Source organism: Typopeltis vanoorti, chromosome 22, assembly GCF_054136105.1.
Source record: "Typopeltis vanoorti isolate ZY-2024b chromosome 22, IOZ_Tvanoo_1.0, whole genome shotgun sequence".
In the NCBI taxonomy this organism is placed as follows: domain Eukaryota; kingdom Metazoa; phylum Arthropoda; class Arachnida; order Uropygi; family Thelyphonidae; genus Typopeltis; species Typopeltis vanoorti.
The window spans coordinates 91,693,287-91,713,887 of record NC_143570.1 but is presented as its reverse complement, the minus strand read 5'-3'; the positions used below and the strand labels follow the sequence as shown (position 1 = coordinate 91,713,887).

The window sequence follows — 20,601 nt, the reverse complement described above, 5'->3', positions numbered from 1 at the left end:
TCTTGGGTGCTATGGTACATGCTGTGCAACCATCCAAGGCATATACCCAATTGTTTTGGCAGTTAAACAATTCTTCAATGGTGAAAATCTTCTCATCTGTGAAGAGGATACCTCTGTGTCTGTTGTTCATGTACTGCCAGCAAATACCTTTGATTTAATCACTCTCTGCCACATAAGTTGAGGTGTTAGGAGCGCATGCTTCAAAGCACGAACTCCGAAGATGATGCACTACAGAAATGGTTCACACCCCATTATGCCCACACTTGATCCTATTGCATCATATCTTTCTTCTTTCCCAAAAATTTCTATCTTTCACCTCCTTCCCAAAGAATTCTCTGCCCACCCTTAAAAAAACCCAGGTTTTTTTAAAATTCACACACCACTTGAATCACTGATAAATCTCCCACATTTCCAACTCCCTTCCTTGAGAAATATTGAGCAATATTGAGAAATACAAGTCTAACAGGATATTCTGAGAGATTTTTTGAATACTTATTTCCCAAATAGGGGGTCAAATAGAAAAGGGTAAATTTCCTGTTTTTATAATCCACCTTATATTCTGATTTTTCTTTTGCATGGAGGGGTATGGTACAATTTATATAAAGAATAAAGTGTAAACCTGCTAAGTGAATTTAAGAAACTTAGGAATGCTGTATTTACAGGTTGAAGATACAGCAAACTACTTGACCTTGTTTACCCAAACAAAAATCTTGACACTCTAGACTGTCATTCATAATATTTGTTCACAATAATATATATTACAGTGAACAAATGTCCTTAGAGTTATAAAATAATTCAGAAATTAAATATAGGCATGGTAAGTATGGAAATGAACAGATTATTGTTAAGAGAACAGCAGTGAGTGAGTGGAATATATTACACAAAAAGAGATGAATGTATAGATAGTTAACAAATATACAGTGGAACCTGACAAACACTGTGGAATGAAAGAAAATCCAGGAATCTTTTACCACAGAAGGCTTAGCGTTAACAATATTTTCTTTTATGCAAGTAAGAGTATATATATCACAGTATACATCACAATGAGTAGTTGGTGAGTGGAATGCATTGCCTGAGTGTGTTGTGAATGTAGAGACATTGAATCATTTTAAGGCATGGTAGGATGAGCATTGTCTGCAATAGTGAATTCCTCCCACGATGAGTCTCTGACTCCATGGAGGTCAGATGTTAATAATAATAATAATTAATATTACATATCTTAAGTGTAAACAAAATATACTATCCTATTACAATCCATGTATTTGTTTGTGTATTAAAATGTGATGCACATTTTATGAAAATTTCTTTTGAATGTAGGTATGTCACTTTCTGAAATCTGGGGCTCATCAACGATTTGATCTTGTAACTAAAGTCCCTCATGCTTTCAAAGGTTATGACTGGATAGCCTACGAAAATGAAAGAAGTGTTGTAATTAAGGTGAATAATATAAATTATTACCTATTTAATGAAATTTAAAATAAGTGCATCCCAAAATTCACTTGTGATATTTATTTGAAAAGGTGGTGTCATCTGTGACCAAATGTTTGTGTGTTAGCAAGTCAAAGTCAGGTATTCGAGCTTATATATTGATTCTTGCTGATAGTGGTATTTTCAGAAAAGAGATGAAAACACGATGTGCTGTGCATGTGTGTGTGTGTGTGTGCATGTGCAAAAAAAATGTGGACGAGTGACAAAGAAGAGACTAGTGTCACTAGTCTCTAAAGTGACAATATTGAATGGGTAGTCAGTACAAGGTGTAAAGGTAGTTGTGGGCATAAGGAAATACTATAGTTAATGTATCAGGCATAGGTTTCACTGGTTAGTATAACCTCACATAAGTAATACTCAATAATGATACCTGATTGACAGCAGATGAGAGTTAAGGAATGGAATGTGAAAGTATAGCTGTATTTTTAGGGAGATAGGGAGAATAGGACAAGGAGAGGAATACTACTGCTGCTGATAGCAAATGAAATGTAGCCAAAAAAGAGTAGGAGTTCACCAGGAAGGCAAAGATGTTGAAGGCAGTTCACTCGAGGCAATCTGGTGCAAGGCCAAGAAGACAAAATACACAGTTAGCTGCTGATCAAGTATGATCAGCGGGTAGGAGTGCAAAGGAAGATATGTGAAACATACACCAAATTAGTATCAATGATGACAAGTTGAGTCACTATTATGGGTCTATGTTTCCAATCAATGGCGACATAGACAAGGAGAAGGAAAAATCATGGAAGGAAGGAAGGAAATGGAATTTAAGGGGAAGGGAGGTTTGAGAGTGCCAGATCTGGTAATAGAATTAGATCTATCTATAAAAGATAGCCACATTGTTTCCATCTTGGGAGAATGACCATGCAATCTTGACTTGGGAGGTTCCGAGTTCTTTGTTCTTGCAACTTATAACTTATATCATGGTCAGACTGAGAGATCTACTAACATCAGCCTAGATGAACACAAAAAATACATCTACTGCCACAACTATGGTCAGTCAAGGCTAGCTGATCATGCTTTAGATATCTTACATAGAATCAGATCAAAGAAAACTCTTATGCTTCCTCACAGTAAATGCAAACTTAAGAGACTCTTTTTAGAATCAGGAGAAGATTTTAAAAACTTGTCTAAACTTAATAAATATGGTTGTGTTAAATTTCCCATGATTTGGCAAACTAATTCTTATGCCTCCCACCCAACAACTACGGCTAGCCAACAGCACCTGCCAAGGCACCCCCCCCCCTCAAAAGAATTTAGTCTTTATATAGTCTAGTTTAATTTCCTCTACTTATTGTTTCTTTTCTGTTTTTGTGTGTGTTATTACAATTTTAACATAATATTCCTAAAGATGCCTCTCTGACAAGAAATATTGTGAAATGATTAAACCTGACATTTAATGTCAGGTTTAATCATTTCACAATAGTGGATATATGAGTGGCTGACGGACAGATACCAAACGGTAGTATATAGAGGAGCATAATCTAGAACACACAGGTAAATAGCAATATGCAGAAGTGCTGAATGCTTGGACCACCACTACTTCATTTGTGCAAAATGATACAGAAAATGATCTTAAAGGAAAGATTCAGTTGTTTGCTGCTGATGATGTGAAATGAGTAACAAAAAACGAAGGCAATGTCAAGAACTTGCAGGATGATTTAAACAGGCTGAGAATATGGACAAAAGATAACGGGTACCAGTTTAATGTGTAAAATTATACATTTTGGGAAGAAAAGATAACAAGCTAAGTACCAACGAGAGAAATGCACTTCATATATACACGAAACTACGTATTTAGGGGTGGTGGTAGACAGAGAGTTGAAGTTTAGTGGACATATTGCTAAGGTAGCTCATAACATTACTTGGCTAGTGAAGAACTCACTAACAAGTAGAGATAAGGAAGTTGTTATTCCTCTTTATAAAGAGCTTGATACAGCACATCAGGAGTACTGTGCACAGATCTTATCAACTGGGTCTTTTAGAGATGAAGTTGTGGAGAGGATCCAAAGCAGGAAATGCTTTGGATCCTCTGTGGAATGCTCCCTGTGACAATATACATTGAGGGTTTATTGGTTGCAGAAGTTGGTTGACAGACGAAAACAAGGGAATATGAGAAAAACAAGTTACTAAAAGCATTTACAGATGCAGAGGAGGTTTTTCAACACTTGGCTCAAGGGGAAAGAAGAAGGGGCCAAGCCTGGACATTCAGTAAGAGTGGGTTAAAAAGGGTGTGAGGACTAAATTTTTGGCTTAGAGAGTGGTGAACAGGTGGAATGTGTTGCCAGAGTCTGTTGTCCCACTGATGAGACCTCAATAAAGGTCAAAACTGTTCTGGGTAGTGGCCCTTCCCATAATACATTGCTTTATACATGTCTGTAAGGATATGTACATTGTATTATGGAATACCAAGGCAATTCATGTGGAGTCATTAGCCTCTATATACAAGTTGCACAGTTGTAAAGTTACTTCATGTGCAAATTTTTGTTTGCTTACACCTGGATAATAACAATAATAATTATTATTATTATTATTACATGACACCTCCTGGGAGTCCAAAGACTCGTCGAAGGAGAGTACCTATAGCTCACTGTCTTTGCCAGTCAATCCACCAACTTACAACGAGCCACAACTACCATCATCAGCTATACCAATGCCATCTATCAACCACCATCCATTACTAGTATTTTCACAGACAATGACATACATCCATGCCCATGACAGGATTCTAACCAGCAGCCTTTTGGTTGGAGAGCGGTTATGCTAACCACTTGGCCAACCAGGCTGGCTTTTTTTTTTTTTTCTTTAATGATCTTTCTGCAGGTTTTCATAAAGGATTTAAACAAAGAATATAATTTCTTCACATCTTTAATTTACAGAATAACCAAATTTAAAAAAAACTTAAAAATATATATCATCATCATCATCATCAAATTCCTGCCATGTACCCTCAAGGGGTGTACAGGATATGACAGTACTACATGAAAAATTTACATCATTACTAACTTCCTATCTACAATTTTCCTCCAAATCAGTCTGTTACTTGTCAAGACTCCAACATTATCAGATCTTATATTTCTATCGTCTAAGGCACTTTGTACCGTATCAATCCACCTATATCTTGGTCTTCCTCTGGGTCGTTTTCCTGCCAACCTGGCAGAGAACACTTGTTTTGCTAATCTTTCCTCTCCCATTCTATTTAAGTGACCATACCACCTGAGATTAGCTCTGCTAATGCATTCCTGGATGCTGACAATATCAAGTTCTTTCCTAATATCCTCATTTTTAATATGATATTGCCATTGATGCCATCTGTTCACGCCTCTAATCTTTCTCAGGACTCTCATATCTGCGGTCTTTAGTCTTTGGTCAAGTGTTTTACTTCTGACCCAGCTCTCAGATCCATATGTTAAAACTGGTTTGAACACTGTCTTGTATACAGCTAATTTAGTGTTCCAACTAATTTCTCTCTTATTCCATATGAATTTATTCAATTGACTTCCCACCATACCAGCTTTGCTGATTCTGTTGTCTATTTCTATATTTAATTTACCATCTTCAGTAAAAATCGTGCCTAATTAACTGAAATGTTTTACGTGTTCCACAGGTTCTCCATTCACAACACAGTTCACATTTTCAATGATTCTGCCTATTTTCATTGTCTTTGTCTTTTTATTGTTGACCTTCATACCATCTCTATTACAACAGCTATTCAATTTAGTCAGAGAATCTTGCAGACTTGTAGCGGATTTATTTAGAAGTATAACATCATCCGCATAAAGCAAAGAGCTGACATTAACATCTCCAATTTTGATATCAGGTTTAATACCACTTTCCTTCATAATGTGATCCATATAGATAATGAATAACAGAGGGAATAATGTACATCCTTGTCTCACACCAGATTTAACATTAAACCATCTTCCTGTACTTCCTTCAATTCTAACTGCTGACTTACAACTCAAACAAAGACTAAGTATTGCTTGATATAATGCCCCATTGACACCATATAACTGCAGCATATTGAATAGCTTCTCTCTTGGCACCTTGTCATATGCCTTTTCCAAATCGAAAAAACTTAAATACAGATCTTTGTTATATTCCCATGCTTTCTCGACTATTTGTCGTAAAGTGAAGATCTGATCCTGACAGCCTCTATTTGGCCTGAATCCAGCTTGTTCTTCACCAAGCTTTTCTTCCACAATTCTTCTCAACCGTTTCTCAAGTATACTTGCATAGATCTTGCCAGGAATACTCAGTAGGGAAATACCTCTGTAATTCTCACATGCAGTTTTATTTCCCTTTTTATATATGGGTACTATGAGAGCTCTAGTCCAATCATCGGGAATTTGTCCCTCAGTCCAGGCTTTCTGAACTATGCAGTGCAGCCACTGTAAGACTTTTATACCACCATACTTCAGCATTTCTGGTCGAATATCATCTACTCCTGCAGCCTTTCCACATTTCAAGCCTTTGATGGCTTTTTCTACTTCAAGTATGGATATGTATTCCTGACTGCATGCCTGGTCAGTGTTTTTTTATCACTGTGCTGTCATCACTGCTTGTTTCATTTAGCAGTTTTTCAAAGTAATTACTCCATACTTCAAGGATATCTTTTTCTCCTATTTTCATGTCACCTTTATCATCTCTAACTCCTTTTACAGCACTCTTTCCTCCATTCCTAAGTTTCTTCAACAACCTCCAGAATATTTTGCCACCTTCTTGATATTTATTTTCTATATTCTTGCCAAAGTCCTCCCATGACTTTTGTTTAGCTAGTTTTACACACTATTTAGCTTTCTTACATTTGTCTCTGTATTCTGTAAGAGTAAAAGCTGACTTATTTGCCAGGAACTTTTGATATGCTTTCTTCTTTTCCTTCACTGCCTCTTTAACTTCCTGTGTCCACCAGGGAGTTCTGATTTTTTTATCCTTGCACACAACCTCACCACATGCCTCTCTGGCAGAATCAATCAATATTTTCTTCAGAGTTTGCCACTGAATCTCCAAGGTTTGATTCCTGTTCTCAAACTCTTTCATTTTCTTTTCAATAATCTTTCTGTATTTTAGTCTACAGTTCACATCTGAGAGCTGCTCAACTCTTATTCGCTTTAAAACTTTCTTACATGTTATTCTTTTCAATATGAAATTCAATTTTATCCTGCTCAAGACTAAATAGTGATTGCTTCCAATTTCAAATCCTCTGTACACTCTGGTGTCCTGCACCAGGGAGAAAACATCACTATCAACAATAACATAGTCAATGAGACTTTTCTTATTCCTAGCCTCTTCTCTCCATGTGAATTTGTGCACATTTTTATGTTGGAACATGGTGTTAGTAATAACCAGTCCATGTCCTGAGCAGAAATCCAACAGATATTTGCCATTATTATTAGCTTTGCTCTTTTCTTCAAATTTTCCCAAAATATTTTTGTATGTCTCACAATCATTTCCTACTCTGCTATTTAGATCCCCAACAAGGACCAACTTTTCCTTTTTCATTGTGTCAGTTGCTTTTTCTAAAGCCTCAAAAAATTCCTCCACTTCTACCTTAGTAGAACCTTCTGTGGGACCATAGGCACAAATAAGTCTCATTATCCAGTTCCCCATTCTCATATTTGCCCACATTACTCTACTTGAGACTGACTGCCATTCAAGAAGATTAGCCTCATATTTTGTGTTGAATACTATGGCTACTCCTTCTTTTCCTTGATTGTCATTGCCTGAATATAACATTTTGTATTTATTGCTCAGAAAGATCTCACCAGTTTTGGTCTTTTTTGTTTCAGTCACCCCTATTATGTCGATCTGGTACTTATCTAATTCCTCAGCTAGCTCCATTTCTTTGCCATTCAGGCTTCTTACATTGATAGTACCGATCTTTAACTCTGGTGATATTTAGTTGGGATTTGTTTTCAGATTTGTTCCAGTAGCTGACTTTTCGCTGTTCGCCCTGGTTCCCTGGCGAAAACAACGGGGGCCTTGTTTAACCGGGCGACGCCCCAGCTGGCATGAAATTTTGTCATGTTGTACCATCATTTTTTATTTTGGTTTAATCAATAAGAATACAATTTGGTCAGCTAAATCCCAAATTTCCAGCCCATCCTCGTTCGTTCAGTATCAAAGTAGATACCCAACAGGGTGCACCATGAGAAGGTGAGGATTGGACATTAGGTCAGAAGCCCTGGTCGGTTCTCCGCATTCCTTTAAAGGCTCTGTGGAGGTCTCCTCTCAGTTATACAGCTTATACTAAAAGAATTAAATAATAACAAAAAAAAATAATTATTATGAAAGTAGATACTGGTAATGTGACAGTAATCACAAACCACTGTGAATTAAACCAAATACACAACACCTTCACAGTCAAATACTACAAACCCTATAAGATCATAAAATACTGACACTCCCCAATACTCACACACTTCTTCCTCTCTAACCCAGACTACATTAAATCTATCACCACCTTATATCAGTAGCACTTCTGAAAAGTTAGTAAAAATCCTCCTCAAACAAAATACCATCTAGTGACCATTTTTAGACACATGAAAAACTGGCATCCCTTATCTATTCTACTAAAGGCTGGCTAAAATCTTTGGATTTCTCCAGAGTCTAGCAGATACCTTTTAGCTGTAATCAGGCATGACAGCTAGAATAAGAATCTTTGAACAAAAAGCATCTAGTACTACCATTATGGCTACTCAGGACTTGTAGGCCATGTCTTGGATACATACCCATCACAGAATCCACTCTCTTTCACACACACTAAGAAAAAGGTCACCTCAGAAGTAAATAGAAGAAATAACTCTTCTCTGTATCTACCTCTGCCCTTAAAATCTATCTTAACCTAAAAAAAATTTAGATGCATAAAACTACCTCACATCTGGAAAATATTCATCCTCAATCCAACTAGATGGTGCCATTCATGACTTTTTAGGCCTTGCTTTGTTTCTTTACTTCAGTCTCATTTACATGTGAAGAGCCTACATTTACGTATTTTGATGTTCCTTGATAATGCCAATTTGAGTTTGCTAAAATAAAGGAAATAGTAATTAAATTACTTTAGTTTTAGTTATTATATCACTTATATTATCATCCCTTTCCCAAAAAATACTGTTACAAATCTAAGTGCTGTGTTTTCATTTAGTTGAGTATGTATTTGTAATTTTGAGTGGAGTTTTGCACTTTTCTCCAGTTGGTGATCACTCTCACCAACTGGAGAAAACCAACTGGTTGTGGCTAGCCATATGCAGACTGTGGGGAAAGGATATATGTTGAAGTACAAAGCTGGTGATTATGACAAGCTTAGAAGACAGTTTGGAGCTACAACATAGAATGAGAAGTTGAGTGGTAAAAAAACAGATGCTGTTTGTGAACTGAAAAAGAAATACACAACAGAATGAATGTGTGAATGTATTCTGAAGGCCAAAAGTCAGAATAAGGTATGTGTAAAATAGATGAATTATTATTATTATTATTATTATTAGACACCTCCAGGGAGTCCAAGGACTCATCGAGGGAGGGCACCTGCTCTACAACTCTGTCTCTGCCATTCAATGCACCAACTGACTGCAACTACACCAATGCCATCTACCGCCACCCACCACCACCACTAGTATTTCCAAGGACAGTCACAAACATCAATGGCCACGGCGGGATTCGAACCCGTGGCCTTTTGGCTGGAGAGCAGATACACTAACCACTCAGCCAGCTAGGCTGGCAAATGAATGAGGTACTTAAGCATGAAATCTGGAAGAAGGTACTTTGGAGGCAGTATGAGAAGAATAATAGTGATAATCAGTTACATGAAGAGTATAAAGAACAAGCCAGGAGAGTGACTCAGTTTAGTAAGAAAACAAAAGTGGAGTATGAACAGAAATTGGCAAATCAGCAAAGAAAAATCCTAGAGAGTTTTTTAGATATGTGGCAAGTAGAAGGAAGAATGATTATGGTAAGATGATATTAATGAGTGAAAATGGTAGAATAGTAACTGCTGCAGAAGACAGTGTTGATGTATTTGGTTATCAATTTATAAGTGTGTTTCATCCTCATCAGGATGGAATCATGAGAAACTTAAGTATAGATGACACAGAAGAGGATGGCTTAATTATGAGTGAGCAGGAAGTATTTGAGGAAATAAATAAACTTTATGTCAATAAGCCAATAGGATTTCACCATGTGTCTTAAGGGAATGTTCCAGGGAACTTGCAGTAGCATTGGCATGCCTGTTTAATAAGTCTTACAACAGCACAGGTTCCAAGGGAGTGGAAAGAAAGTAAATTGTTCCACTGCATGAAGGTGGTGATAAGGCTGTGGTTACAAATTATAGGCCAAACTGTATATCTGGAGTTGTGGTGAAGGTACTAGAGTTGGTGAGAAGCAAGATACAGAAATGGGTTGATAACAACAGTATTCTCTGTGGTTATCAACATGGGCTTGTTAATGAGAGATCATGTTTTACTAACTTACTTATGAACCATAACAAGGTGACAAATACTTTGGACAGGGGAGTTTAATACACAATGATGTACTGGGATTTTGCAAAAATATTTGATAGACTGCCACACAACAAGCTGTTAAATACATCGAAACAGATGGAACTAAATAACAGACTTCTGAGTTGGATCAGTGACTTGCTGTCAGATAAGTATCAGAAAGCTGTATATGGCAGTGCAGTATCCCAAAAGAGGAAGATCACTAGTGTTGTGCTGCAGGGGTCAGTTTTGGGACCATTATTGTTCAATTTGTATATTAATGATATTAGGATGGATTTAACTATTGATATGCAGCTGCTTGCAGATGATGCAAAACTGGGAAGAGCAGAGCAATGCAGAGTCAATCAGATGTTATGGCCTTACAGGAGGACTTGAATAGTTTGCATGAATGGACAAGGTAAATGGAACTGTCAGTTCAATACCAAAGTGTAATGTTTTGAAATTTGGTAAACAGTGATGGATGCAAAGTATACACTTGGTGGTTATCAACATGGGCTTGTTAATGAGAGATCATGTTTTACTAACTTACTTATGAACTATAACAAGGTGACAAATACTTTGGACAGGGGAGTTTAATACACAGTGATGTACTAGAATTAAAGGAGGCAGAAGTGATAAGAGATCTTGGAGTGGTGGTGGACAAGGACCTGAAAATTCAGATGCCACATTGCACAAATTGTGAAGACATCATATCAGATAATTGCCATGATGCAGAGGACCCTGATATGCAGAAACAAAGAGGTTATGATGCCACTGTATAAGGCCTTGATCAGGCCTCATATGGATCATTGTGCACAGATCTGGTCACTGGGTTTTCATAGTGATGAAGATATATTAGAAAGGATCCAGAGAAGATTCACAAAGATGGTCAGTGGTCTTTGGAATATGGAGTATGAGGACAGATTGAGAGAATGTAAATTGCAAAATCTCGTGAATAGGAGGAAGAGGGATATGATTGAGACATATAAACAAGTCAGGTTTTGTTATCAGGTTGATATAGAGGAGATTTTTCATAGAATGGAAAAGGGGTATAGAACAAGAGGGGCCATCACTTGAAATTGTATAAGGAGTTTGTGAGCAGAGGAGCGAGGAGCAAGTTCTTTGTATGGAGACTGGTTGGTGAGTGGAATGAATTGCTTGAGTTTGTTGTGAATGTCGACACATTGAATCAGTTTAAAGCCTGGTTGTATGATAGTGTGTACCTCCCACGATGAGTCTCTGATGCCATGGAGGTCAGATGTTAATAATAATAATATTTCCAAGACTAAAAACTAATGAAAGTCAGTTAAATTGAACTAAAAATAAATAAATGAACATTATGAAATAAAGGGAAAATATTAAATGTTGAGAAAATAAACAGAAACAAAAAATGTTTAAACATACTGTTGATAACTGGTACACAAGTTGGAGTTAATAAGCATACTGATGGAAGAGAAATCATTAACAGAACTGACATTGAGATTACCAGTCAGAATACATGCTGAACGTTGATGAAGTCTCTGACCAGAGGAACCATGAAGGTCACATTTCTATTGTCTTTTTCCTGGGTGAAATTTATGTTAGATATCTTTATTTTTTTTAAAATTCAGTTTCATTCTCCCCCCCCCCCCCATACTGTGCATTTATTCCAGTTCCAACTCAATGATATTCATTTTTATCTCTAATCTATAAAGCCACAAATTCAGCTTTTTCAATCACTGACTACTCAATCTTAGTTTTTCAAGTTACATATTCTGTGACTCTTTTTCATTTCAAAAAGTGGCATTTGTGTGACATTCATGTAATATTCCATGTCAGAGTATGTGCAATATAGAACTTCTCCATTTTAGCCATGTGACTGAAAATCTCCAATTAATTCTATTAAATTGGTCTTGATGTGGCGAGTGGCTAGCCAGGCACAAGCTTCATGGAACAAGAGAGGCATGTAGAATTATAGAACAGGGGACTATGATAAATTAATCATTAGTGCCTGGGATTTGGTTCAGAATCAATTAGTTATGGCAATGTCAGATTGTATTCCCAAGGTTCAGAGGACAAATAAAGTTGGAGTAAAATGGATGAATCATGGAATGATGCAGGAACTTCTAAGAAAGAGTATGTTATGGAGATATAAAGAACAGGGAATCCATCAAAGCATGAGGAGTATAAGGTGAAAGCTAGGAAGGTGACACATGTAGCAAGAAAAGAGAAACTGGCAAATGAAAAAGATTAGCTGAAGCAGTAAAGCAAAAGCACTAGAGAATTATACAGTTATGTTGCTAGTAGAAGAAATGGTGAATATGGAAGACTGACCTTAATTGCTGGAGATGAAACACGTCACATGCTGAAGATATAGTGGAAATGTTTAATGAATATTTCATTAATGTATTCCATATACTAGATTAGGAGTAGTAGTGGTGAACAGCATTAGGAAGGAGAACAGAAGACTGACAGTTCACACTATCCTGATGTTAATAAGGTTGTAGAACTAGATGGGATATCACCACACATATTATGGGAACGTGCAAAAGAACTGACGGTGCCTTGACATGGCTGTTCAACAGAAGTCTGGCAATAGGAACAGTCCCAGAATAATGAAAAGGAAAAATAGTGTCACTGCATAAGGAAGAATCTAAGCCAGTAGTGTCAAACCAGAGGCCAGTGTGTATATTAAGTAGTGGTGAAGGTGTTAAAGAGGCTGGTTAGAGACAGAATACAAACCTGTATTCTGTCTCTAACCAGCAGAGACAGAATACAGGTTTGACAAAGAATGGAAATCCCTCTAGAGAGCAGCATAGGTTTGCAGAGGGGAGGTCATGCTTTAGTAACTTGGTTATGTTTTATAATAGGGTGACTAGTGTTTGGGATGGGGAGATGTTTATACAGTGACTTATTTGGGTTTCACTAATGCATTTGATGATGTACCACATGATAAAATAGTGTCACTGCATAAGGAAGAATCTAAGCATCTAACTTCTAACATCTAACTCGAAGAATCTAACTGAGCAGGATGAGGTGGATAGTCATTTGGTAGTTTGATTGCAGGGATAGTTGATTAATAGGAGCCAGCAAATTGTGTATGGATGTGCAATGTCTGAAAAATGAACAGGGTTCTGTTCTGGGACCATTGTTGTTTAACTTATATATCAATGATACAGTTCACACCGTGAAAGGAGATATTCAGTTGGAAGTTTTTTTCTTAACCAAGTGAAAAAAACTTCCAACATCTTTCTCTAATCCAGAGTAATTTAATAATAAGGTGCGACATCTTTTGGCAACTCGTATAGGTAAATATGACTCTGCATTGCTTCAACCTGGGTATCACCTCTGGGTCTGGTTCCCATTGAAGAGACCTCAATAAAGGTCGAAACCAGTCTGGATAGTGACCCTTCCCATAATGCATAGCATTATACATGTCGGCAAGGAGATGTGCTTTGTATTATGGGATATTAAGGCAAGTGATGTGAAGCTTTGTCCACCTTTGCTACGAGTTTCCCCAGTCCTGAAGATACTTCAGGCACAAACTTTGTTTGCTTACACTTCGATAAAGGATTAAACTAAATATATGAGATATTCAGTTGTTTGCTAATGCTGAAGCAATGTCAGGATGTTCTGATATATTGTTGATTGATATATTACTGCTTTAAATGAAGATGAGTTAGCTAATCTCATACAGAGGTAACAGGGTTTTTTTCTCCTGGAAACTCGGGTTTTTCACCCTACATACAGGAAAAAAAAACAACCATTAGAACATAACATAATTTACAGACAATATATACTAGTGCTGATGGTGATGGTGGGCAGTAGATGGCAGTGGGTGTTGTGTAGTTATGCACTTTGGCCAGAAGATGGAATAAAGTTTACCATATTGGAGGAACTTTGCTTCAGGAGGTAGAAAATGCATGGAATCTGAGGATCTTCTTAGACAGGAAATTGAAACTCAGAGGACACATTGCAAGTTATATGGGTTACCCAAAAAATTACTGCTATAATGCAAAGAACACTGACATGTATTGATAAAGAGGTGATAGTTCCACTCTATAAGGCACGAATTAAGCTTCATTTGGATTTCTGTGCACAGATCTGATCACTGGCTATACTGGCAATAAGGGAACATTAAAGAGAGGGAGAGAGAGAGAGAGAGTGTGTGCAGAGGCAAATAACTAAGACTGTCTCAACTCTGGAATATAGTGTATGAGTGAGGACAGATTGTGGGAATGCAGCTTTCAGAGCTTGGCAGATGAAAGGGGTGATATGATTCACATGTATAAGTTGGTGAGAAAAGCCTATCAAATAGATACAGGAATTCTTGTGGAAGATAATGGGCGATGTAAAAATGAGAGATCACCTTTGGAAACTGTACAAAGGTCATGCAAGTAACATGGTGAAAAGGAGAATTTTTGTTTGGTGGGTGGTGAACGAGTGGAATGTTGGAAGGGTGGGTAGTGAATAGTACAACATTGAATTTATTCAAGGCAAGGTATGATAGTTATTGTGGTCTGTGAGTTTTCAGACTATGGAGGCTTGGAAGTAATACGAATACTAATTTGTACACATGGATCTAGTCATAAAACACATACTTAATCCCTCATTAGGAGGGCTAAGGGATGATTGAAGAAAGGGGGAACCCCACACGAATAAAAAAAATGTTTATTGCTTTTACTTCTAATGCCAAATCATTCTGATCTTTGATCAGTCATTCTGAATTAATTTTCTGCAGTTCAGCTTTCATAATACCAAAGAACTTCACTAAATCTCCGTAGACAATTAGGATCCTCCTCAATACTGAAGAGATTTCAGTCTTCAAAACTGGCTTTTTCAACTCACTGATAAGGCAAGCATTTGGTATCATCAATGATTTAACACAGATTGTTTTCATATGCTTATCAGAATACCAGACAATTCTAACCCTCTTCACAGAATGAAGAGGTCAGGATTGTCATCAGTGATTTTTTAAATATACTGCAGATGTTGTTTGTTCTCTAGGCAATTCAGATTACAACCTAGTGTTATCTTCTTCCATTAAGAAACACTCATAACTTTCCTCTTGCAGTTTCACATTATAAGAAGGCCAGTGGGATAATCTTCATTTTTCCTGCATTGGATTACTATATTGTTTTCTGATCCAATCCAAACATTTGCCCAAAATGCATACTGAAGCAATTTTTATAGTTATGAAAAATGATTCATTTCAGTAATGTTAGCAGAGCTAATCTCAGATGATATGGTCACTTAAACAATATGAGAGAGGAAAGATTAGCAAAATGAGTGTTCTTTGCCAGGTTGGAAGGAAAAAGACCCAGAGGAAGACCAATATGTACGTGAACTGATATAGTGAAAAGTGCCTTAGAAGACAGAAATATATGATCTGATAATATTGGAATCTTAACAGATAACAGATTAATTCGGAGAAAAATTGTTCATTGGAAGTTAGTGATGATGTAACTTTTTCATATAGTGTACTACCATAATATCCTGTACACCCTCCCGCCTCCCACTAAGGTTGCATATCAGTAATTTGAAGATGATGATGAAAAATTATTCCTTGTTCCATTTTAATTTTCATGACTTGTGTGAACTTTGAAGTGTCAAAAATTGCTGGTTGTCTAGTTACCAACATAGCTGACCATATGGTTCGCATATCCGCTCTAATCATCAAGCTGTAAATGTGTTCAAATCCATTTGTGGTATCGATGTTTTATGAATGCCTTCAGGTGGTAAATCAATTTCACTGCCTGGTGTGAGACCGCCATCCTACTTATTGGAGAACTGAAGTAGCGTGGAAAAAAGTCTCTGGAGCAAAAATTCTGGATAATCTAGCCTTTTGCCCACCTGATGTATTAATACTTGTGCCAGTCGGTGAAAGTAACCATGAAGTGATCAATCTACTCGAGAAAGGAATATATGTGGAACTACAGAGTTAGTTTATTTATTAAGGAAGTTTTTTCGATATTTGACCAGTAGAAGAGAGAATGAGTATGTCAGGATGATACTGATTGATGAAAATGGCAGAATGATAACTGCTGCAGAGGATATAGTTGAGATAATAAATAAGCAATTCATAAACGTATTTCATCCTCATGAAAGTGACACTGTGCAGAACTTGACTGCATTGGGAAGAGGAGAGGCACTGATGTAAGTGAACAGAAGGTATATAAGGAACTGAATAAACTGATGTGAATAAGTATGTAGGGCTTGATGTTATGTCACTACATGTTGCAAGGGAGTTAACAACAATACTGACATTCCTTTTAAACATGAGTTTTGGACTGGGACAAGGAGTGTGAAAGAGAACAAAATTGTTACTCTTAATAAGGAAGATGATAAGGCTAAATCTTCAAATTACAGGCCAATCTGTGTGTCTGGAGTTGTGGTTAAAGTGTTAGAGAGGTTAGTCAGGACCAAGATTCAGAACTGGGTTGATAACAGCAGCAGCAGCACTCACTCACTTAATATAACAAAGTGACAAATGCACTGGACAAGGGAGATTGTATACACAGTGGTACATTTAGATTTATCAAAGGCCTTTGATAGACTGCAACATGACAAGTTGGTAATTAAATGGAAAAGTAAATTGGAAAAGACGAGGTTGGATAGTAAATTAGTGCACTGGATTGAAGGTATCAGCAAATTGTGTATGGTGAAATAATCCAAGAAAGTCACTAGTGGTGTGCCCAAGGATCTATTTTGGGATTGCTGTTTTAACTTTAATGTGAATGATACCGGGAATAAGTTTGAAGGTGATATGTAGTTGTTTGCATCTGATGCAAAGTTTGAAAGAACTATGAGGAGTACAGAAGATGCCGTAGCCTTGCAAGAGGATTTCGATAGAATTAGTTTTAAAATTCTGGAAGCATAGATGAAATGCAGAGTATGCAATTGGTGGGAGCATCTTAGAAGAGATGGAGGAGATGGGGAAACTGGAGCTAATGGTAGATAAGGACATGAAATTTCAGGGAAACACTGCTGCAATTGGGAGGAGCACGTTAGATTATGGCAATGATACAGAAGACACTGGCATGTAAGAGTAAGGAAGTTAAGGTTCCATTGCATGAGGCTTTGTATGGGCTGCATATGGATTATTGTACACAGATTTGTTACCTGGTTTTGAAAACGATGAAGAGCTATTGGAAAGAGTCCAGAGATGACTAAGGTAGTTACGTCTCTGGAATGTTGAGTATAAAGACAGATTGAAGGAATGCAATTCACAGTCTTGTGAATAGCAGGAGGAATATGACATATATATAAACTAGTGAGGGTTTCTTACCACATCATTGTGGATGAGCTATTTATTGAATGGAAGGAGATGGGAAGACAAGAAATCATCCCTGGAGGCCATACATGGAGGGTGAGAGCAGGTGAGGGAAGGGGGTATGTTTTCACATGACAAGTGGTGGATGGGTGACTGAAATGCATTGCCTGATGAGTGAGGAGACAGAGAACTATTTAAGACATAGTATGATGAACTGTGTGACAGGAGACCTCCCATGACGAATCTTTGGACTCCATGGAAATCTGATGATATTAATATTACTGCATTATAGCCTAACCTTTCATGGATGGGATTCACAAAAGCTATTGTGAACTGGTTTTCATTGAAAGCTCCATCCTCCTATTTAACTGAGAACAGTTGCATGCAAATATGAGCATATCCAGAACTCATTTTGCAAGGGCAAAAACTAGAAAACTTGTATCATATCAATATGGCAGCCATGCTTTCTAGCCATCACTTTTCCAACCCCACTTCCACTTCTTTCATCTAAGAAAGTTTTTGTCGCATCATTATTGAGAGAAAAAGTTAATTGCTTGCATTTTTTACTTTTTTCTCTCTGCTTCTCATACTGATAATCTTGGTAAATGTTTTCCTATTTCAAACCCAGAACATTCAATGTCCACCCCCCTTTGATTATGTAAAAAAAAAAGTCTCATTTCTGTTATGTTTATGCTCCAGAATATTGACTCCGGTTGATATCTCCTTGCTGTTCTCTCCTGCATCTTAGAAATTAGCCCATATCCTAAAAAAAAGAGTGGTGACAAATAATGTGATCTGTTCCTAAAAGGAATAACAAATGTTCACTATTAAATCCTATTGCTCATATATCAGTCCTTTATAAATGAATGGAATAATGGAAATCCATTAACAGCTGAATTCTACACCACTGAGAAATTTCAGATACTAATAAATAATCAGCAAAATGGATTCTCACACTGTGCATTAACAGAAAATTTCATACTTAAGTCACCTCCCTTTTTTTTTTTACAAATTTTTTTACAGATGGATCCAAACAGAAAAATTTAGAAAACTCATGTGTTCTTGATATTTCTAAGATAGTTATGTAATTCCCACCTATGAAAAGTTGCTACACTTATGTACATTAGTACAAGTGGAAAGAAGAGCGGATGTATCCAAATCCAGAGAGAGAGAGAGAGAGAGAGAGAAAGAAAGCTGTAAATACCAGCAGTATAATTTGGAATAGCAGTTATAAAATGATTTATGCAAGAAACTTATGCAAAATCCAATGATTAGGACAAGCCAATTCCTTCCATCTCATCCCATCCTGCATGGTGATAAATAGAGGTATATCATATATGCTTGGCAGTAACGCACTTAGGATTTAATCTTGGGGTGAGGGGGTCCAAGTTGAGTAGACGATTTGAGAATACACACTACACATCACATACGACCTATGACTGAGCATCTGCAACGATCACTAATTCATGAGTAGTATAGAAATAGAAGATACGACACAACATTAATAAAAAAAAATGAATTTTAATTAAGAAACAATTTTTGGAAAATTTTCATCATCATCATCATCAAATTCCTGCCATGTACTCTCAAGGGGGTGAACAGGATATGATAGCACTACATGAAAAATTTACATCATTACTAACTTCCTATCTACAATTTTCCTCCAGATCAGTCTGTTACTTGTTGAGATTCCAATATTATCAGATCTTATATTTCTGTCATCTAAGGCACTTTGTACCCTATGAAACCACCTATATCTTGGTCTTCCTCTGGGTCGTTTTCCTACCAACCTGGCAGAGAACACTTGTTTTTCCAATCTTTCCTCGTTCATTCTGTTTAAATGACCATACCCCTGAGATTAGCTCTGCTAACGCATTCCTGGATGCTGACAATGTCAAGTTCTTTCCTAATATCCTCATTTTTAATATGATATTGCTGATGCCATCTGTTCACGCCTCTAATCTTTCTCAGGACTCTCATATTTGCAGTCTCTAGTCTTTGGCCACGTGTTTTACTTCTGACCCAGCTCTCAGATTCATAAGTTAAAACTGGTTTGAACACTGTCTTGTATACAGCTAATTTAGTGTTCCGACTAATTTCTCTCTTATTCCATATGAATTTATTCAATTGACTTCCTACTATACCAGCTTTATTGATTCTGTTGTCTATTTCCATATTTAATTTACCATCTTCACTAAAAATCGTGCCTAAGTAGGTGAAATGTTTTACTTGTTCCACAGGTTCTCCGTTCACAATGCAGTTATCATTTTCAACGATTCTGCCTATTTTCATTGTCTTATTACTGCTAGCCTTCATACCATATCTATTACAACAGTTATTCAATTTAGTCAAGGAATTTTGCAGACTTGTAGTGGATTTATTGATAAGTATAACATCATCCACATAAAGCAAAGAGCTGACATTAACATCTCTAATTTTGATATCATGTTTAATACCACTTTCCTTCATAATGTGATCCATATAGATAATGAATAACAGAGGGGATAATGTACATCCTTGTTTCACACCAGATTGTACTTCCTTCAATTCTAACTGCTGACTTACAACTCAAATTATAAAATGATGGTACAACATGGAAAATTTTCTATTGTTTTTTTTCCCTTTTTCATTAGGAGGGGAGCAGGACCCCCTTGACCCCCCCTCTGGATGCGTCACTGATGCTTGGTAAAATAAAATCGCAAAAAAGCATCAGGAACATACCTAATATAAATTGAAGTAGTCTATAAGCATTTGTAGAGTAATTATTAGAGTAGGATTCATGATGTTAATTAAAGTAACATTATTTTATTGATTGTTTTTGTATAAGAATTATTTTTTCTTTTAGAGTCAATGGGTCAAAGATGAGGGATATGGTGGAGTCATGACATACAGCTTGAACAGTGATGACTGGAAAGGAGCATGTGATAATACTACTAATTTTCCTTTGCACAGAGCAATTGCAAAGGTCTTTCTCTAACAAAATACAGAACCTGTACTACTGACTATATAAATAATATGTACATACTTCAGCTTGAAAAATATGACTTTGGATGTCATAATGTATAATAGCATTTAAGCAATAACAATAAAACCTTTAGTCAATTAAAAGAGCTTTGGATTGATATGTTTTAAATGAGCACAAAATAACTCAGGTCTGAATAAATCTGAGTAAACTATTAATAATTTGTAAGTGCTGTGAAAATGTTTTTGTTTTGTAAAATGTAAAATGATGTGTAAAAGCAATTTTACAAATATCCATGTAAGAAATGTACTGATGATATCTGTGGACACTATAGTTGAGAAATTATTGCTATGCAAATAAGGTAACTTAGATTTACTACATAGTACTTTTTATTTATTTATTGGAATTAATTGCATATTAATTAATTACAT

General features: G+C 36.6%; 1 protein-coding gene across 1 annotated transcript in view; it reads left to right on the top strand.

The window, feature by feature from the left end:
- The window catches only part of LOC150094568 (acidic mammalian chitinase-like), a 155,928-nt gene extending 135,743 nt beyond the window's left edge, over window positions 1–20,185 (top strand). The window contains exons 7-8 of the mRNA XM_090412094.1: window positions 1,318–1,437; window positions 20,054–20,185. Coding sequence (XP_090268220.1) covers window positions 1,318–1,437; window positions 20,054–20,185 — 252 coding nt within the window. The remainder of the gene's footprint in view (window positions 1–1,317; window positions 1,438–20,053) is intronic.
- The last annotated feature ends 416 nt before the right edge of the window (window positions 20,186–20,601 follow it).